This window comes from Bubalus kerabau, chromosome 13, assembly GCF_029407905.1.
Source record: "Bubalus kerabau isolate K-KA32 ecotype Philippines breed swamp buffalo chromosome 13, PCC_UOA_SB_1v2, whole genome shotgun sequence".
NCBI classification, from domain to species: domain Eukaryota; kingdom Metazoa; phylum Chordata; class Mammalia; order Artiodactyla; family Bovidae; genus Bubalus; species Bubalus kerabau.
Genome location: NC_073636.1, coordinates 66,575,672 through 66,593,961, shown reverse-complemented (window position 1 = coordinate 66,593,961; position 18,290 = coordinate 66,575,672). Strand labels below are relative to the sequence as shown.

The following is an 18,290-nucleotide window of genomic DNA, read 5'->3' as shown; positions in this document are numbered from 1 at the left end:
GGGACAACAGAGGATTAGATGGTTGGATGGCATCACTGACTCAATGGACATGAGTTTGGGTGGGCTCAGGGAGTTGGTATTGTTCAGGGAGGCCTGGTGTGCTGTGATTCATGGAGTCACAAAGAGTTGAACACGACTGAGCGACTGAATTGAACTGAACTGAAATGCTGTTCTTCTTTACTCACTTAGTTCACCTTTTTTTTTTTTTTTTTTAATGTTCTGTATAACAAGAATTTCTTTTCCATGGGGATGGATCACTTCATGGGAAATAGATGGGGAAACAATGGAAACAGTGTCAGACTATTTTTTGGGGCTCCAAAATCACTGCAGATGGTGACTGCAGCCATGAAATTAAAAGACGCTTACTCCTTGGAAGAAAAGTTATGACCAACCTAGACAGCATATTCAAAAGCAGAGACATTACTTTGCCAACAAAGGTCTGTCTAGTCAAGGCTATGGTTTTTCCAGTGATCATGTCTGGATGTAAGAGTTGGACTGTGAAGAAGGCTGAGCGCTGAAGAATTGATGCTTTTGAACTGTGGTGTTGGAGAAGACTCTTGAGAGTCCCTTGGACTGCAAGGAGAACCAACCAGTCCATCCTAAAGGAGATTAGGCCTGGGTGTTCTTTGGAAGGAATGATGCTAAAGCTGAAACTCCAGTACGTTGGCCACCTCATGCGAAGAGTTGACTGATTGGAAAAGACTCTGTTGCTGGGAGGGATTGGGGGCAGGAGGAAAAGGGGACGACAGGGGATGAGATGGCTGGATGGCATCACTGACTCGATGGATGTGAGTCTGAGTGAACTCCGGGAGTTGGTGATGGACAGGGAGGCCTGGCGTGCTGCAATTCATGGGGTTGCAAAGAGTTGGACACGACTGAGCGACTAAACTGAACTGAACTGATAACAAGAATAACCTACAACTGCTGTAACTAAGGAGAAGGCGATGGCTTCCCACTCCAGTACTCTTGCCTGGAAAATCCCACAGACAGAGGAGCCTGGTCGGCTGCAGTCCATGGGGTCGTGACGAGTCAGACACGACTGAGTGACTTCACTTTCACTTTTCACTTTCACGCATTGGAGAATGAAAATGGCAACCCACTCCAGTGTTCTTGCCTGGAGAATCCCAGGGATGGGCAAGCCTGGTGGGCTGCCACGTATGGGGTCACACACAGTCGGACACAACTGATGTGACTTAGCAGCAGCAGCAGCAGCTGTAACTAAGCCAGTGTTTACTGTCTTGGAACAGTGTCCCCCAGGATGGTAGCAAGTGTCATGGAGAAGAGAGACTGTGCATGGAAAGTTTGAGAAATATGGAATTAAAGTGAATGTATTTTTTTCTAATTACAAAACTTCTGTAAGCCTTTATTATACTAACATGTATTCTGAATTCCTAAGAGAACGCTATAATATGCAGCATTTTTTCAACTTACTGATCACATAGCTTTTTCTGCCTTACTAAGATCCTGCAAAAATAACGGGAGTAAAAAAGACATCCAAATGGGGACCGAGATTCCCCAGGGAGATTCCCTGTAGGCTGCCTGACCCTTGGACAATGTCAGAGTTTTCTTATTTTCCTAAGGTAGAAGCATAGTAGTAGTAGTAGTAGTGTTAGGTGCTCAGTTGTGTCCAACTCTTTGTGATCCCGTGGACTGTACCCCACCAGGCTCCTCTGTCCATGGGATTCTACAGGCAAGAATACTGGAGTGGATTACCATTCCTTTCTTAAGAGGATATTCTCGACCCAGAGATTGAACCTGGGTCTCCTGCATTGCAGGCTCTTTCTTTACTGTTTGAGCTACAGGGAAAACCAAGGGGGCAACATTCTTGTACTCATATTCTCAATGTTTGCAGGCCAATGTATTGAGAATGAGACATTTTTTTCACATGCTGAATTCTTTTTAATTTCCAGTAGTTTTCTTAGCTGTGTACAAGAAGCTCAGTTTAGGTAAACATCAACCCAGAGCTAGGTGATTCTTGTTAGTACAAGTAGAAGATGTTTTGTAATTCTCTTCCCCCCAAAAAAAGAACAGGATAAAGTTCTGCCTGGTGTCACAAGCTACCCTAGAGTTACATTAAAACATATGAAAGCACCTTGGGGCAAGCTATAATTTTATAGCTGAGGATGATACCTATAGACAGCATTAAGTTCCTGTTGTGCATGAGAAAATAAGGCTTTTTGAACACTTGTCACCTGCCATGTATTTGCAGAAAAGTAAACATAAGCAATTCACCTTGCTTCTTCCTTAACCTCTGAGGATACACTTTACCTTTTAGAGTCTTTCCACCTTTTCCAAAGAGCCAGTAAGAATATCTGCAGTCCTTTTTGTTATCTGAAGCTCAGGATTTACCACTGTTACCCATATTGTGAAGCTCAGTTTAGGTAAATTTCAACCCAGGGCTGGTGCCCCTCTGAGAGTCACCGGTGACAGTGGGTTCAAAGGAATGGTTGTGAAAACATTCTTGCTGAAGTGATATCTAGAGAATAGAGCACCCATTTAAGTTTACATGTTTGTATTTCTCAAGTTTCCAATTTAATTTATCCATAATATAGGTAGATTTCTGAACTTTTCTAAAAATAGTCATTGTCTTACATAAATATTTAGGTTTATTTGATTTTTTTCGCTTTTATATTGTAGAGAGAGTTGTGTTTCAGATCCTCAAATTATAGATTAAGGTACACCTATCACAACACTGAATTCTTTTAACAGACTTGGAAGATGCTACAAAAACACCGGACTGCTCCAGTGGACCAGTGAAAGAGGAAAGAGGTGATCTTATCAAATTTTACAATACAATATATGTAGGAAGAGTGAAGTCATTCGCATTGAAATATGACTTGTCAAATCAGGACCATGTGGTATGTTTTTTATTTTACTACTTTATTAATATCTGTTCTCATAATTTACTCTGAGTTTATTTTGATAAGTATTTCAAAGTTAAAGCCTTACTAATACATTTTACAGGAGAAAACATGCTAGTGATTAATCAGAGTAATTAAGGCTGTGATAAAACAGACTAGAGAAAATTATGGAAATTTCATCCATACTGTGATCATACATTCCTAGAAATTATGGATGCATATGGGCAAGGAGTCAATGGGAACATGGAAAAATGAAAACAGTTCTGGTGGTTTTTTCCCTTGTTTTTGATTTCTATTGTTATATTTCTGAGAGAAATGTTTTTCTCAAGATAAAGAGAAAAGGAGATAAATAGGCTTGAGTCAATAATAGAAACAACGCTAAGAAATTTTTATGCTGTATCTAGATTTGACACTACCAGCAGGCCTTTATAAGTATTACCAGTGTATAAGCTGACGTTGGTTCCCAAAAGAGCAGACTTCAGTTATAAGAAAGAGGAACCGAGTAGAAGCTGCATTCAGGCAGTAGCTATATACATGTTTGTGTCTTTACATTTCTTTCCTTGTCCCTTTCAATGAATATGAGCTGACTGTCCTCAGAGGCCATGACTACTCATTCTTCTCCCTCAGTTCCACACATTCCCCCCCTCCCCCATCTTCTATACTGAGAATATCTCTAACATCAGCTAATTGGGAAAAAAAACAAAAAACAAAACTAGTTTTCCTAGCTTCAGGTGAAGATGATGAATGAAATAGTAATTAAGGAGTCATCTCCATTTATAGATTAACATTGTATAGATTATTAAAAGTGCAGTTCCTTCTCACTTTATCTCTGAGTCCTTTGCATTTCAGCATACAGTCTTATACTTTGTACTAGTAACTCAGTCGGAAAAAGAATCTCCCTGCCATGCAGAAGACGGGAATTTGGTCCTATGGTTGGAAAGATCCCTTGGAGAAGGAAATGGCAAGCCACTCCAGTATTCTTGCCCGAGAAATCCAATGGACAGAGGAGCCTGGTGGCTATAGTACTTGGGGTCAAAAGAGTTAGACATAGTGACTAAACCACCGGGCATAAAGTCTTAACCATTTTATTAAGAGATTTGTTCCTTGTTGGACTCTTCTTGCTGGCCCACAGAATACTCTGTCTCTCTTATTCTCTGCGCTACTAATCTAGTTGTGGGTATATACGTGTGGACTCTTAAGACTCTTGAGACACCTTTGGTGATCAAAGGTGCATGGAGATCAAACCAGTCAACCCTAAAGGAAATCAACCCTGAATATTCATTGGAAGGACTGATGCTGAAGCTGAAGCTCTATTAACATTGGCCACCTGATGTGAAGAGCCAACTTATTGGAAAAGACCCTGATGCTGCAAAAGATTGAGGGCAAGGTGGGGAGGGGAAGACAGGATGAGATGGTTAGCTAGCATCACTGACTCCATGGACATGAATCTGAGCAAACACCATGAGATAGTGAAGGACAGGAAGCCTGACATTGCAGTCCATGGGGTCACACAGAGTTGGACACAACTTAGCACCTAAACAACAACAATGTGTGTGTGGAGAGAGATCCTTATTGCAAGTGTTAGGACATAAGTTATACTTTGCCTCACTTTCTGAGCATGGCATGAAGTTCCTATTCTCTTGGCTTACTGCTTCTGGTATCTTACTCAGAATCCTTCAGGATTTCCTGAAAGATCCAGAAAAATAAATTTGAGTTTATCCATTAGTAATTGTTGAAAAACAAGGGTTAATGAATCATTTTTAAATTTTTTTCAGCCATAATAAGTTCTTATGATATAGTTCAGTTCAGTCACTCAGTCGTGTCTGACCCTTTGCAACCCCATGAATTGCAGCATGCCAGGCCTCCCTGTCCATCACCAACTCCCGGAGTTTACCCAGACTCATGTCCATCAAGTCGGTGATGCCATCCAGCCATCTCATCCTGTGTCGTCCCCTTCTCCTCCTGCCCCCAATCCTTCCCAGCATCAGGGTCTTTTCCAAAGAGTCAACTCTTCACATGAGTTGCCAAAGTATTAGACTTCTAATTAGGAGATACCAATAAGAATAAAAACATGGTACAGGAAAAAAAAGTTCCATGTTGATCCTTCACCCTTACGAGGAGGAGGGGAGTGTAGAATAAAAAATATGGTGGGATTCAAAAAAAGAAAGAAAACCTTTCATCTGGTAAAAGCTTTGGTGGTGGTTTATTTGCTAAGTCATGTCTGACTCTTGTGACTATATGGACTGTAGACTGCCAGGCTCCTCTGCCCATGGAATTCTCCAGGCAAGAATACTGGAGTGGGTTGCCATTTCCTTCTCCAGGGTATCTTCCGACCCAGGGATTGAACCTGGTCTCCTGCATTGTAGGCAGATTCTTTACCAACTGAGCCATGAGGAAAGCCCTGTAAAAGCTTTACTTTTATGTTATTTCAGATGGAAGCTCCGCCACTCTCCCCTTTTCCACATATTAAGCAACAGCCAGGCTCCCCACGCCGCATTTCCCAGCAGCACTCCATTTATGTGTCCCCACACAAGAATGGGTCGGGCCTTACACCAAGGAGTGCTCTGCTATATAAATTCAACGGCAGCCCTTCTAAGGTAACGTGCTCCCAAACTTTACTCCAAAATGGCAATATCCATGTTAAAAATTGGATTTCAGATTTCCAGTTAGTAATCTTTAATCATACCCCATTTTTTGCAAAGTTACTGCAAATAAATACAAACTCTTACAATGGCAAATTTCCTGTGATCAAGAGCAGTGTATCCAGTTGAGGGAGTTTAATCTGTTATGACTGACATGGTACTGGGGAAGTTTGCACCAAGAGCACAGTGTTTCCCTGCTCAGGCACCATCTTGAGAAGGACCAGTAAGGCAGCACCTGCAAGTGGTCAGATATGGGGACACTCTGTAAAGAAAGATCTTGGAAGGGAAAGTTCATTTGGTGGATGGCGCCCAGGATAGGGAAAAGTCTGAAAGCAGAGGCTTCTTCTGACTTACACAGACAGCTCTGTGGTCACCTCCATCTTTAGTCCCATTAATGATGATGATCCAATGGGGACATGATTGCTATTTTCAGGTAATTCAAGGACTGTCAAGTAGATGTGTTCATTGTATCTCCAAAAGCCAGAATGACTACCAACTAGAAGGAGTTGTAGTGGGATAGGTTGTAACTCAGTCCAAATACATGGCAGCTCCTTAACTCATTAGTTTCTTAACTCATTTAGATCCACAAGCATTTGTTACATTCCTGCCATACTTAGCAAATAAAGTTTACTGAGATATACCTCACAGACTTGCATTTCCTCTTCATAGAAGCTGATTTCATATAAGGACTTTTAGAAGACATTCTTGGATAAAATCAGAAATGGGTCTAATTGAATTCTAAGGCAGTAATTTCAGAATCATAGGTCAGAATCTGGGGAGCTTGTTGAACACAGATTCCTGTCCCATAGACTTATTGAATCACAAAGCTCTAGCAGGCAGATTCCCTAGACAGTGTTGATGCACAGTGTTCAGGAACAACTTCTCGAAGGCTGTTTTACAGTAAGACCAGCAACATCAGCATCACCTGGGAGCGTGTTAGAAATGCAGAATCTCAGGCCTCACACCAACCCTACTGAATCTGAATCTGCGTATTATCATTCCCCAGATGATTAGTAAGCACATTAAAGTTTGAAAAGCAGTGCTTCAGAAAAAAGACCTCAAACCTGATGAAAGTGTTTGATTTATCAGAATCACCTGGAGGGCTTGATAAACTAGAGATTAGAGATCACTGGGTCCAATACCTAGAATGTCTGATTCAGTAGGTGTAGGCTGAGACTTGAGAATTTGCATTCCTAATAAGCTCCTAAATGCTCTGCTGCTTGTGGTCTGATGTCCACATTTTAAAAACTATTGCTATAATGTAAATCCAATTTTTAAAATCACCTGAAAAGATTAATTCTAATCACCCTTATTAAGTTGACCTAGATTCAAAAAATAATCCCTTCCTCAGTGTTTAGCTTTGGATAGAGGATAAAGGGTAGAAAAAAGCAGTTAGCTTAGTTCTTTGTTGCTATTTCCCCCCTTTCCCCTTTTACTCACACAAATCATCTGTTTTTGCAGAGTTTGAAAGATATCAACAATATGATAAGGCAAGGTGAGCAGAGAACCAAGAAGCGAGCAATAACCATTGATGGTGATGCAGAATCACCTGCCAAACGCCTCTGTCAAGAAAATGATGATGTTTTACTTAAACGACTACAGGATGTTGTCAGTGAAAGAGCAAACCACTAGCGCCCTTCTCATTTCTGTGATAAAAGCACTTTCAGGTTGTTTTGCAGCAAGCTGGGGCTCTGTCTTTCAAAACAGTTAGCCCTGAAGGTACACCCAAGTTAAGTGGATTTTTTTTTTTTTACTTTTATCCAAAATGTAGTTGACAGATGTATTTTGAGTTGGATTGTAAAGGAATGTTTTTAAGTGCACTTAAAAAGGAATGGTTTTAAGTGCCTTTTTAGTATATTAATAGTCATAGAATTGTTAAAATATTTGTTCTCTGAGTTTTTCAGACAAAGTAAGGAGAAACCTTATAATTTTTAAGCTCACTTTTTAAAATAATCAAATGTCCTCTCCTTCTGGGCTTTGTCATAAGAGGGCGAATAATCTATTTTTGGTAGGTATGCTTTGAGATGTTTGTGCTCCCGATTTAATATTGAGTAGGGGTTGCGTTCCATGGCATCTAGGCCAGAGGATGATGTAGGAGCCTGTCTCTAACCCAGTGTGCTAACTCCACATCCAGGTACCACTGTGGATTGTCCAGAGGCTTCTCATGCTCTTCCTCTCCTTGAGCAGAAGCATGTTTGTACTTAAACCCATGCACTACCCGACTCCTTGCTTTCCAACCTTAAGCCTTCTTAGACTGGTGTCACAACCTAATAAAAGAGCTACTTGCTCCTTTTTAAAACTATTATCACTTTGTTTTCCAAACCATTAACTTAATTATATATGATTATTATCATATAGCTCTCAAAATAGGAAACTGCTTCTCAGGCCAGTAGAGTAAAATACAGAAAAGAGTTGTTAGAGACTAAATTTCGTATTAGTGGTAGCAGCCATGATAATATGTAAGATACTGTTTTTGAGATCATTATAAGATTGATCATTCTCAACATCTAATTGATTCCTTAAGAATAGTTGAAACCTTTCTCAAAACCATGTTAATATCTTATAATTATGCCTTATAATTATACTGTTCCATCCATGACACAGCTGCTTATCACCTCCCGCTCTTTGCTCTCTGTATCATCAGTGCATTATGAGTTTCCCATTAGGGTCTGATCACTGGCCCCTTAAGGATGTTTTCTAGGGCTAGGGGTGACACTTTACAAAGAATCAGCTGTTCAATATTCACTTTTCTAGTGTGTTTCCAGAATCTGGAAGGAGGTGAATAAGCCATTCTTAATTAATTTTGAGAAAATTTTATCAAATGTATGTTTCTTAAACTGCAAACCTTATTTTTTTTTAATGCTAAATATTTAACTAGTGAAAAGTGAAACTGGCTCAGTCATGTTCAACTCTGCCATCCCATGGACTGTAGCCTGCCAGGCTCCTCTGTCCATGGAATTCTGCCAGCAAGAATACTGGAGTGGGTAACCGTTCCCTTCTCCAGGGGAATCTTCCCAACCCAGGGATCGAACCCAGGTCTCCTGTACTGCAAGCGGATTCTTTACTTTCTGAGCCACCAGGGAGGCCCATTTAACTAGTAACCCTGGCTAATTTGAATTAGTCTAAAATTTGGCTATTAACTAGTATCAATAATTATGATTATTAGGAATTTTATTTTTAAATTTTAAGAAGAAAACTGAGTCTGGTCACATTTTACTTTTCTTAAAATTACATCATTTTTTTGTGTAGTATCTACACATGTTACAAGCCAAATACCATCAAGTCTGTCTTGAATCCTTGTATATATTTTTATGTAGCTATAACTATTGTGTCATTATTAATGTGCAAAATGTAAATGAGCATTTGTACGTTGTCTTTATAAGAAAATCTGAATGTGTTTTTATCAGTTTTCTAGACTGTATATTCATGTACATAAAATGGGTAATAAAATATTGGTGTTTTTGTGAGATTACTGAATAAAACCTATCAGTTCAGTTCAATCACTCAGTCCTGTCTGACTCTTTGCAACCCCATGAATCGCAGCACGCCAGGCCTCCCTGTCCATCACCAACTCCCGGAGTTTACTCAAACTCACGTCCATTGAGTCCGTGATGCCATCCAGCCATCTCATCCTCTGTCGTCCCCTTCTCCTCGTGCCCCCAATCCCTCCCAGCATCAGAGTTTTTTCCAATGAGTCAGCTCTTCGCATGAGGTGGCCAAAGTACTGGAGTTTCAGCTTTAGCATCATTCCTTCCAAAGAACACCCAGGACTGATCTCCTTTAGGATGGACTAGTTGGATCTCCTTGCAGTCCATGGGGCTCTCAAGAGTCTTCTCCAACACCACGGTTCAAAAGCATCAATTCTTCGGCACTCAGCTTTCTTCACAGTCCAACTCTCACATCCATACATGACCACTGGAAAAACCATAGCCTTGACTAAACGGACCTTTGTTGTCAAAGTAATGATCACTGAGGAAGGCTTTCTTATCTCTCCTTGCTATTCTTTGGAACTCTGCATTCAGATGCTTATATCTTTCCTTTTCTCCTTTGTTTTTCTCTTCTCTTCTTTTCACAGCCATTTGTAAGGCCTCCCCAGACAGCCATTTTGCTTTTTTGCATTTCTTTTCCATGGGGATGGTCTTGATCCCTGTCTCCTGTACAAAGTCATGAACCTCAGTCCATAGTTCATCAGGTACTCTATCAGATCTAGTCCCTTAAATCTGTTTCTCACTTCCACTGTATAATCATAAGGGATTTTATTTAGGTCATACCTGAATGGTCTAGTGGTAGACCTTTCCCTACTTTGTTCAATTTAAGTCTGAATTTAGCAATAAGGAGTTCATGATCTGAGCCACAGTCAGCTCCTGGTCTTATTTTTGCTGACTGTATAGAGCTTCTCCATCTTTGGCTGCAAAGAATATAATCAGTCTGATTTTGGTGTTGACCATCTGGTGATGTCCATGTGTAGAGTCTTCTCTTGTGTTGTTGGAAGAGGGTGTTTGCTATGACCAGTGCGTTCTCTTGGCAAAACTCTATTAGCCTTTGCCCTGCTTCATTCTGTATTCCAAGGCCAAATTTGCCTGTTACTCCAGGTGTTTCTTGACTTCCTACTTTTGCATTCCAGTCCCCTATAATGAGAAGGACATCTTTTTTGGGTGTTAGTTCTGAAAGGTCTTGTAGATCTTCATAAAACCATTCAACTTCAGCTTCTTCATCGTTACTGGTTGGGGCATAGACTTGGATTAATGTGATATTGAATGGTTTGCCTTGGAAACGAACAGAGATCATTCTGTCATTTTTGAGATTGCATCCAACTACTGCATTTCGGACTCTTGTTGACCATGATGGCTACTCCATTTCTTCTAAGGGATTCCTGCCTGCAGTAGTAGATATAATGGTCATCTGAGTTAAAGTCACCCATTCCAGTCCATCTTAGTTCTCTGATTCCTAGAATGTCGACATTCACTCTTGCCATCTCCTGATTGACCACTTCCAATTTGCCTTGATTCATGGACCTAACATTCCAGATTCCTATGCAATATTGGTCTTTACAGCATTGGACCTTGCTTTTATCACCAGTCACATCCACAACTGGGTATCGTTTTTGCTTTGGCTCCATCCCTTCATTCTTTCTGGAGTTATTTCTCCACTGATCTCCAGTAGCATATTGGGCACCTACCAACCTGGGGAGTTCCTCTTTCAGTATCCTATCATTTTGCCTTTTCATGCTGTTCATGGGGTTCTCAAGGCAAGAATACTGAAGTGGTTTGCCATTCTCTTCTCCAGTGGACCACATTCTGTCAGACCTCTCCACCATGACCCGCCCGTCTTAGGTGGCCCCACAGGGCATGGCTTAGTTTCATTGAATTAGACAAGGCTGTGGTCCTAGTGTGATTAGATTGACTAGTTTCCTGTGATTATGGTTTCAGTGTGTCTGCCCTCTGATGCCCTCTGGCAATACCTACCGTCTTACTTGGATTTCTCTTACCTTGGACTTGGGGTATCTCTTCATGGCTGCTCCAGCAAAGCGCAGCCATTGCTCCTTACCTTGGACGAGGGGTATCTCCTCACCGCCACCCCTCCTGACCTTAAACGTGGAGTAGCTCCTCTCGGCCCTCTGTGACTGGATGCAATTGTGCAGCCGTCTAGAATCTGTATCTCTAAATATCTGGTTTATAAATTAAATGTCTTAATGTAATTAAATGTAACATTAACATTAAAACTTAGTGTAACTTAGTGTAACTAATTAACATTAAAAGTTAATATTCTCAGTGCTTTCCAGGAGCCAGGAAGAGAATGGGGAATTGTCTGATTGACAAGTACAGGGTTTTCTTTTGAGGTGATGGAAATAATTTTATAACTTGATATAGGTGGTGATTGCATACCATTGTAAACTTACTAAATGACAATGAATTTTACACTTTAAAATAGTTATTTTTATGTTGGGAGAATTTCACATCAATTGAAAAATGCCTTACGCACATATAAGAAGCAGAATTGTGTCAGGGCTTTGAAAAGGACCAAATTACCATACGAATTAAGGAAAAGTCTTCCCTCTTCGGAGTGCTTTCAGGTATATTTATCCATTTGAGACTCAAAGCTTAAAAATTCTTTGCTATTTAAGATATTTTTAATTAATTTTTTAAATTAATTAATTTACTTAGCCACATTAGGTCTTAGTTTTGATGGCAGGATCTTCACTGGGTCATGCAGGATCTTTGATTTAGATGCACAGACTCTCAAGTTGGGGCAGTTGAGCTCAGTAGGTACTTCCCAGTTTATAGTATCATAGTTCCCTGACTAGGGATTGAACCCAATTCCTGCATTGCAAGGCAGATTGTTAACCACTGGACTATCAGGGAAGTCCCAAGATATTTTTAATTAACTTTTTAAAAATTTTGGCTGTACTAGTCTTCCTTGTGGTCAGCGGGGGCTTAGCTGCCCTGCAGCGTGTGTGCGTGTGTGCTCAGTTGCTCAGCCTGTCCATCCGACTCTGCAACCCCTGTGTCATTGGAAAATGGATTCTTAACCACTGGACCACCAAGGAGGTCCCTCTAATTATGTGGTTAGATTGTTTAAATTAAAAAAAAAAAAAGTTTTTTAAAGATGGTAATATTCCTGCTTGTTTTTATTTTGTTACTTACACTACTTTCACCAAGTCAACAAACCTAATTGGCTGTTTACTGTATGCCTGGCCCTTTGCTATGTGCTAGGTATGTGTTGGAGAAGACTCTTGAGAGTCCCTTGGACTGCAAGGAGATCCAACCAGTCCATTCTAAAGGAAATCAGTCCTTAGTGTTCATTGGAAGGACTGATGCTGAAGCTGAAACTCCAATACTTTGGCCACCTCATGAGAAGAGTTGACTCATTGGAAAAGACTCTGATGCTGGGAGGGATTGGGGGCCAGAGGAAAAGGGGACAACAGAGGATGAGATGGCTGGATGGCATCACCGACTAGATGGACATGAGTTTCATGCTGGGAGTTGGTGATGGACAGGGAGGCCTGGCATGCTGCAATTCATGGGGTCGAAAAGAGTCAGACATGACTGAGTGACTGAACTGAACTGAACTGAGGGATATAAAAGTGATCCAGGCATAGTTCCTGTCTTCAAGATATATTTGTAGTCCATTAATATAATGGTGTAAGTATAGCAGTACAGTACTACACAGAGAGGTATGGTGTTAGCACAGAGCAGATGATTCACTCTGCCTAAACAGGTGTGTCAAGGAATGTAAAATCACTCTAAGTAGTAGTGTTAGTTGCTCAGTTGTGTTCGACTCTTTGAGATCCCATGGACTGTAGCCCGCCAGGCTCCTCTGTCCATGGGATTCTCCAGGCAAGAATACTGGAGTGGATTGCCATTCCCTTCTGCAGAGGATCTTCCCAACCCAGGGATCAAACCTGGGTCTCCTGCACTGCAGGCAGATTCTTTACCATTTGAGCTACAGGGAAGACCAAAATCACTCAAAGTGGGGGCCAAATGGTAATTTAGTCCTTAGGGATGACTACTGCCAGGGCAGTAGAAGACAGCACAACCAGTAGAAAGTCCCAGAGATATGAAAGTACTGTAGGTTTGGGAATTGCTGATACTTCAGCGAGGTTGAAAGAAACTGTACATACTCAAAAGTGCAGTGCAAAGAGGGCTAGAAAGGGGCCTTTGTTAGTTGGGCTCTAAGCCATGTTAGGGAGCTCAGGCTTGGTCATTTCCAATGGTTCTCAACATTGGCTACAGCTGGGGAGTTTTAAAAAACACATCAGTGAATGGGCTTCTCCCCCCAGAGGTTTCTGATTTAATTGGTTTGGGGAACAACCTAGCTTTAAGATTTTTAAATACTCCCTCAGTTCAGTCAGTTCAGTCTCTCAGTCGTTTCCGACTCTTTGCGACCCCATGAATTGCAGCACGCCAGGCCTCCCTGTCCATCACCATCTCCCGGAGTTCACTGAAACTCACGTCCATTGAGTCGGTGATGCCATCCAGCCATCTCATCGTCTGTCGTCCCCTTCTCCTCCTGCCCCCAATCCCTCCCAGCATCAGAGTCTTTTCCAATGAGTCATCTCTTCTCATGAGGTGGCCAAAGTACTGGAGTTTCAGCTTTAGCATCATTCCTTCCAAAGAACACCCAGGGCTGATCTCCTTTAGAATGGACTGGTTGGATCTCCTTGCAGTCCAAGGGACTCTCAAGAGTCTTCTCCAACACCACAGTTCAAAAGCTTCAATTCTTCGGCACTCAGCTTTCTTCACAGTCCAACTCTCGCATCCATACGTGACCACTGGAAACACCATAGCCTGGACTAGACAGACCTTTGTTGGCAAAGTAATTAATCACGATGGTATGATCACTCACCTAGGGCCAGACATCCTGGAATGTGAAGTCAAGTGGGCCTTAGAAAGCATCACTACGAACAAAGCTAGTGGAGGTGATGGAATTCCAGTGAAGCTCTTTCAAATCCTGAAAGATGATGCTTTGAAAGTGCTGCACTCAATATGCCAGCAAATTTGGAAAACTCAGCAGTGGCCACAGGACTGGAAAAGGTCAGTTTTCATTCCAATCCCAAAGAGAGGCAATGCCAAAGAATGTTCAAACTACCGTACAATTGGACTCATCTTACACGCTAGCAAAATAATGCTCAAAATTCTCCAAGCCAGGCTTCAGCAATATGTGAACTGTGAACTTCCAGATGTTCAAGCTGGTTTTAGGAAAGGCAGAGGAACCAGAGATCAAATTGCCAACATCTGCTGGATCATGGAAAAAGCAAGAGAGTTCCAGAAAAGCATCTATTTCTGCTTTATTGACTATGCCAAAGCCTTTGACTGTGTGGATCACAATAAACTGTGGAAAATTCTGAAAGAGATGGGAATACCAGACCACCCAATCTGCCTCTTGAGAAACCTATATGCAGGTCAGGGGGCAACAGTTAGAACTGGACATGGAACAATAGACTGGTTCCAAATAGGAAAAGAAATACGTCAAGGCTGTATGTTGTCACCCTGCTTATTTAACTTCTGTGCAGAGGACATCATGCGAAATGCTGGGCTGGAAGAAGCACAAGCTGGAATCAAGATTGCCGGGAGAAATATCAATAACCTCATATATGCAGATGACACCACCCTTATGGCAGAAAGTGAAGAGGAACTAAAAAGCCTCTTGATGAGAGTGAAAGAGGAGAGTGAAAAAGTTGGCTTAAAGCTCAGCATTCAGAAAACAAAGATCATGGCATCTGGTCCCATCACTTCATGGGAAATAGATGGGGAAACAGTGGAAACAGTGTCAGACTTTATTTTTGGGGGGCTCCAAAATCACTGCAGATGGTGATTGCAGCCAGGAAATTAAAAGATGCTTACTCCTTGGAAGAAAAATTATGACCAACCTAGGTGAGTCCAAAATCACTGCCATCTGTGACTGCAGCCATGAGACGCTGCAGAAAGACACCTTGGAAGAAAAGCTATGACAAACCTAGACAGCATATTAAAAAGCAGAGACACCACTTTGCCCACAAAGGTCTATATAGTCAAAGCTATGGATTTTCCAGTAGTCATGTACAGATGTGAGAGTTGGACCATAAAGAAGGCTGAGCACCAAAGAATCGATCCTTTCAAACTGTGGAGCTGGAGAAGACTCTTGCGAGTCCTTTGGACTACAAGGAAATCAAACCAGTCAATCCTAAAGGAAATCAATCCTGAATATTCATTGGAAGGTTTGATACTGAAGCTCAAGTTCCAATACACTGGCCACCTGATGTGAAGAGCCAACTCAGCGGAAAAGATCCTAATGCTGGGAAAGATTAAGGGCAAGAGGAGAAGGGGGTGACAGGATTAGTTGGTTGGATGGCATCACCGACTCAATGGACATGAGTTTGAGCAAGCCCCAGGAGATGGTGAAGGACAGGGAAGCCTGGCATACTGCAATCCATGGGGTTGCCAAGAGTTGGACATGACTTAGCAACTGAACAGCAACAACAGGTGAGTACCTAAGGTGAGAATCACTGGTATATAGGTCAAGGGGGCGCCACTAAAGTGTTTTGTTTTGTTTCTAATATTTATTTAATTTAGACTGTGCTGGGTCTTGGTTGCAGGGCTTCCCAAGTGCATGGAAAAGAATCCACCTGCCAGTGCAGGAGATGCAGGTTCAGTCCCTGGGTTGGGAAGATCCTCTGGAGAAGGAAATGGCAACCCTCTCCAGTATCCTTGCCAGGAAAATTCCATGGACAGAGGAGCCTGGTGAGCTGCAGTCCATGGTGTTGCAAAGAGCCAGACATGACTGAGCTTGCACACAAGGTGGGGGTGGGGCTGGGGTGGGTGGGTAGTCTTAGCTGGGGCTCATGGGCTCTTCCATCTTTGTTGTGATATGCGGGACCCAGCATGAGAACTCTTAGGTGGGGCATGTAGGATCTATATCCCTGACTAGGGATTAACATAGGCCCCCTGCTTTGGGAGCACGGAATCTTAGCCTCTGGACCACCCGGAAAGTCCCAAAGTGGTTTTTTAATTTTATGTGGATAAGGACAAAATCTGATGTGTATTTTAGAGCAGCAGTTCCCTAAGTTGCCCAAAGGTAATGATTACCTGAGACACTTGACTCCTAGGCCCCACCCTTGACCCAAGGAATGAAATCTTCAGGAGAAGAATTTAGGAATTTTGTTAATCTCTGTTTCAAGTGATATTTAACCTCAAGCAAGTCAGACATTTCTGGCAGTGTTTCTCAAATTTTAAGAGGGTAGAAATCACCAGGATAGTTAATCTTGTTAAAAATGCAGTCTGGTGTTGGGTCTGAGATTTTGCTTTTCTAACAAGCTCTTACCTAACACCAGTGCTGCTAGGCCAAGGACTGTGCTTTGAATAGCAAGTTTTAGAAATCTGGAAGCTATGTGGAGGACTGATGAGAGGATGTTTAGCCTGATGAGAGACAAGTTAGTCATTTTTAACTTGGTAAATTTTACCACCTTCAGGGACATTGGCAATGACATTTTTGCATTTTGGTTTGTCACAACTGGGTATGAGAGGTGGTGCCCAGTAGGTAGCTAGCAGACAGGAGCCAGAGATGCTGCTAAACATCCTACAGTGTACTGGGCAGGCTCACAATAATTTTCCAGCCCTAGTATCAGTCAGTGCCAATCCCTGAATTAAGTAAACTTTTACCTGGGCAAGAAGAGCTCTGTGTTTTAATGTCCTAGTAGTGGAAATAGAAAAGAAACCACCAAGGGTTACCCAACTGAGCAGGTATGGAGTCCTAGTCAGTGATGGCTTCATAAAGAAGATGACTTTCCAGGAAGGATTCATTGTAATAAATTCCAGGTGGGATAGCTAATAACACACGTGGGATTATTTGGTGATGGTAGATCCTTAATATGTTGAAGAAAATGTTCCTGAGGTTTCAGATTCTACCTATGTCAGTGGTTCCATCAAATTTTCCCATGAATCACCTTTGCAGGTTTATTAACTATGCAGATTTAAAATGTAGTACACAAACAGCTTTGTTAAGCATCCCAGGCTATTATTCTTACCCAGGAAGCTCAGAAGGTACCTATCTAATGATCAGAAATACAGAGATCTGGGTTCAAACATCTGCTCTGGCACTGTCTCACCAAACCAAGTGGAACTTAATTGCTTATTCACTTCAGTTAGGTCACCATCACTTCAGGAAATAATTAATTATGGAAAATAACATTCATTGTAGAAAACAGATTATATATAAGCAAAAAAATAAAAACTATATTCCCACCAACCAGAGGTCACCTTTTCAAATTTAAAAAACATTTTGTTTTTTCACATGAGGAAATTGTATAAATCTTGTTTTATACTATGATGAATTTTTCCCAGCTTCATTGAGGTATAATTTACATAGAATAAAATATACCCATCTTAAGTGTATAGTTTGATGAATTTTAGTAATTATGTATGATTGTATAACTACCACCACAATCTTCATCATACTGTGCTTTGCTTTATTGATTTTTACAGATAATTGCTTTTTTTTTTTAACAAATTGAAAGTTTGTGGCAACTCTGCATCAAGCAAGTCTTTTGGACTTTTGCAACAGTATTTGCTCCTTTTGAATTAGAGTTTTCATGTTTTCCAGATATATGCCCAGGAGTGGGATTGCTGGATCACATGGCAACTCTATTTTTAGTTTTTTAAGGAACCTCCATATTGTTTTCCATAATGACTGTGCTTCAGTGACCTCTTGATGTGAATCTTCCTAGACTTTTTTTCAGTGAATTTATTATGTATTTTTAAAGTATTAATAAAAATGGATCATATATGTAACTTCATATATCCTTTTTGGTGGTGATTGTTTAGTTGCTAAGTCGTGTCCGACTCTTGCGACCCCATGGACTGGAATCTGCCAGTCTCCTCAGTCCATAGTATTGTCCAAGCAAGAATACTGGAGTGGGCTGCCATTTCCTTCTCCAGGGGATCTTCCCAGCCCAGGAATCAAACCCGGGTCTCCTGCATTGCAGGCAGATTCTTTACCTATTGAGCCATGAGGGAAGACTATATCCTTTTTGCAATGTCTTAAGTTTTACCTCTCTGACAGTATTAATGCTTGTGTTCCAAAGGATTATTATTATTTTTTTAGTATTCATTTGTTTGACTGCATCGAGTCTTAGTAGCGGCACATAGGATTTTCATTGTGTCATTCAGGATCTGTTCACTGTGACGCACGGATTCTTTACTTGTGGTGTGCAGGCTCCAGAGCAGGCAGCCAGTGAATTATTTATGATATCGTCAAACAAGGAAAGATTAGCACAGTCACTGCAGCCACTGCAGGAGGTGTCCTCGACAAG

At 41.4% G+C, this 18,290-nt stretch overlaps 1 protein-coding gene across 6 annotated transcripts in view; it reads left to right on the top strand.

Moving 5' to 3' along the window:
- Positions 1 to 9,003, top strand: part of RBL1 (RB transcriptional corepressor like 1) — a 61,530-nt gene extending 52,527 nt beyond the window's left edge. For 5 of the 6 annotated variants that reach the window (XM_055544983.1, XM_055544986.1, XM_055544985.1 and 2 more), the window contains 3 exons: positions 2,710 to 2,858; positions 5,294 to 5,458; positions 6,965 to 9,003. In XM_055544983.1, coding sequence (XP_055400958.1) covers positions 2,710 to 2,858; positions 5,294 to 5,458; positions 6,965 to 7,135 — 485 coding nt within the window. In that variant the 3' untranslated portion in view covers positions 7,136 to 9,003. The remainder of the gene's footprint in view (positions 1 to 2,709; positions 2,859 to 5,293; positions 5,459 to 6,964) is intronic. The other variant, XM_055544984.1, reaches the window with a different exon arrangement.
- The last annotated feature ends 9,287 nt before the right edge of the window (positions 9,004 to 18,290 follow it).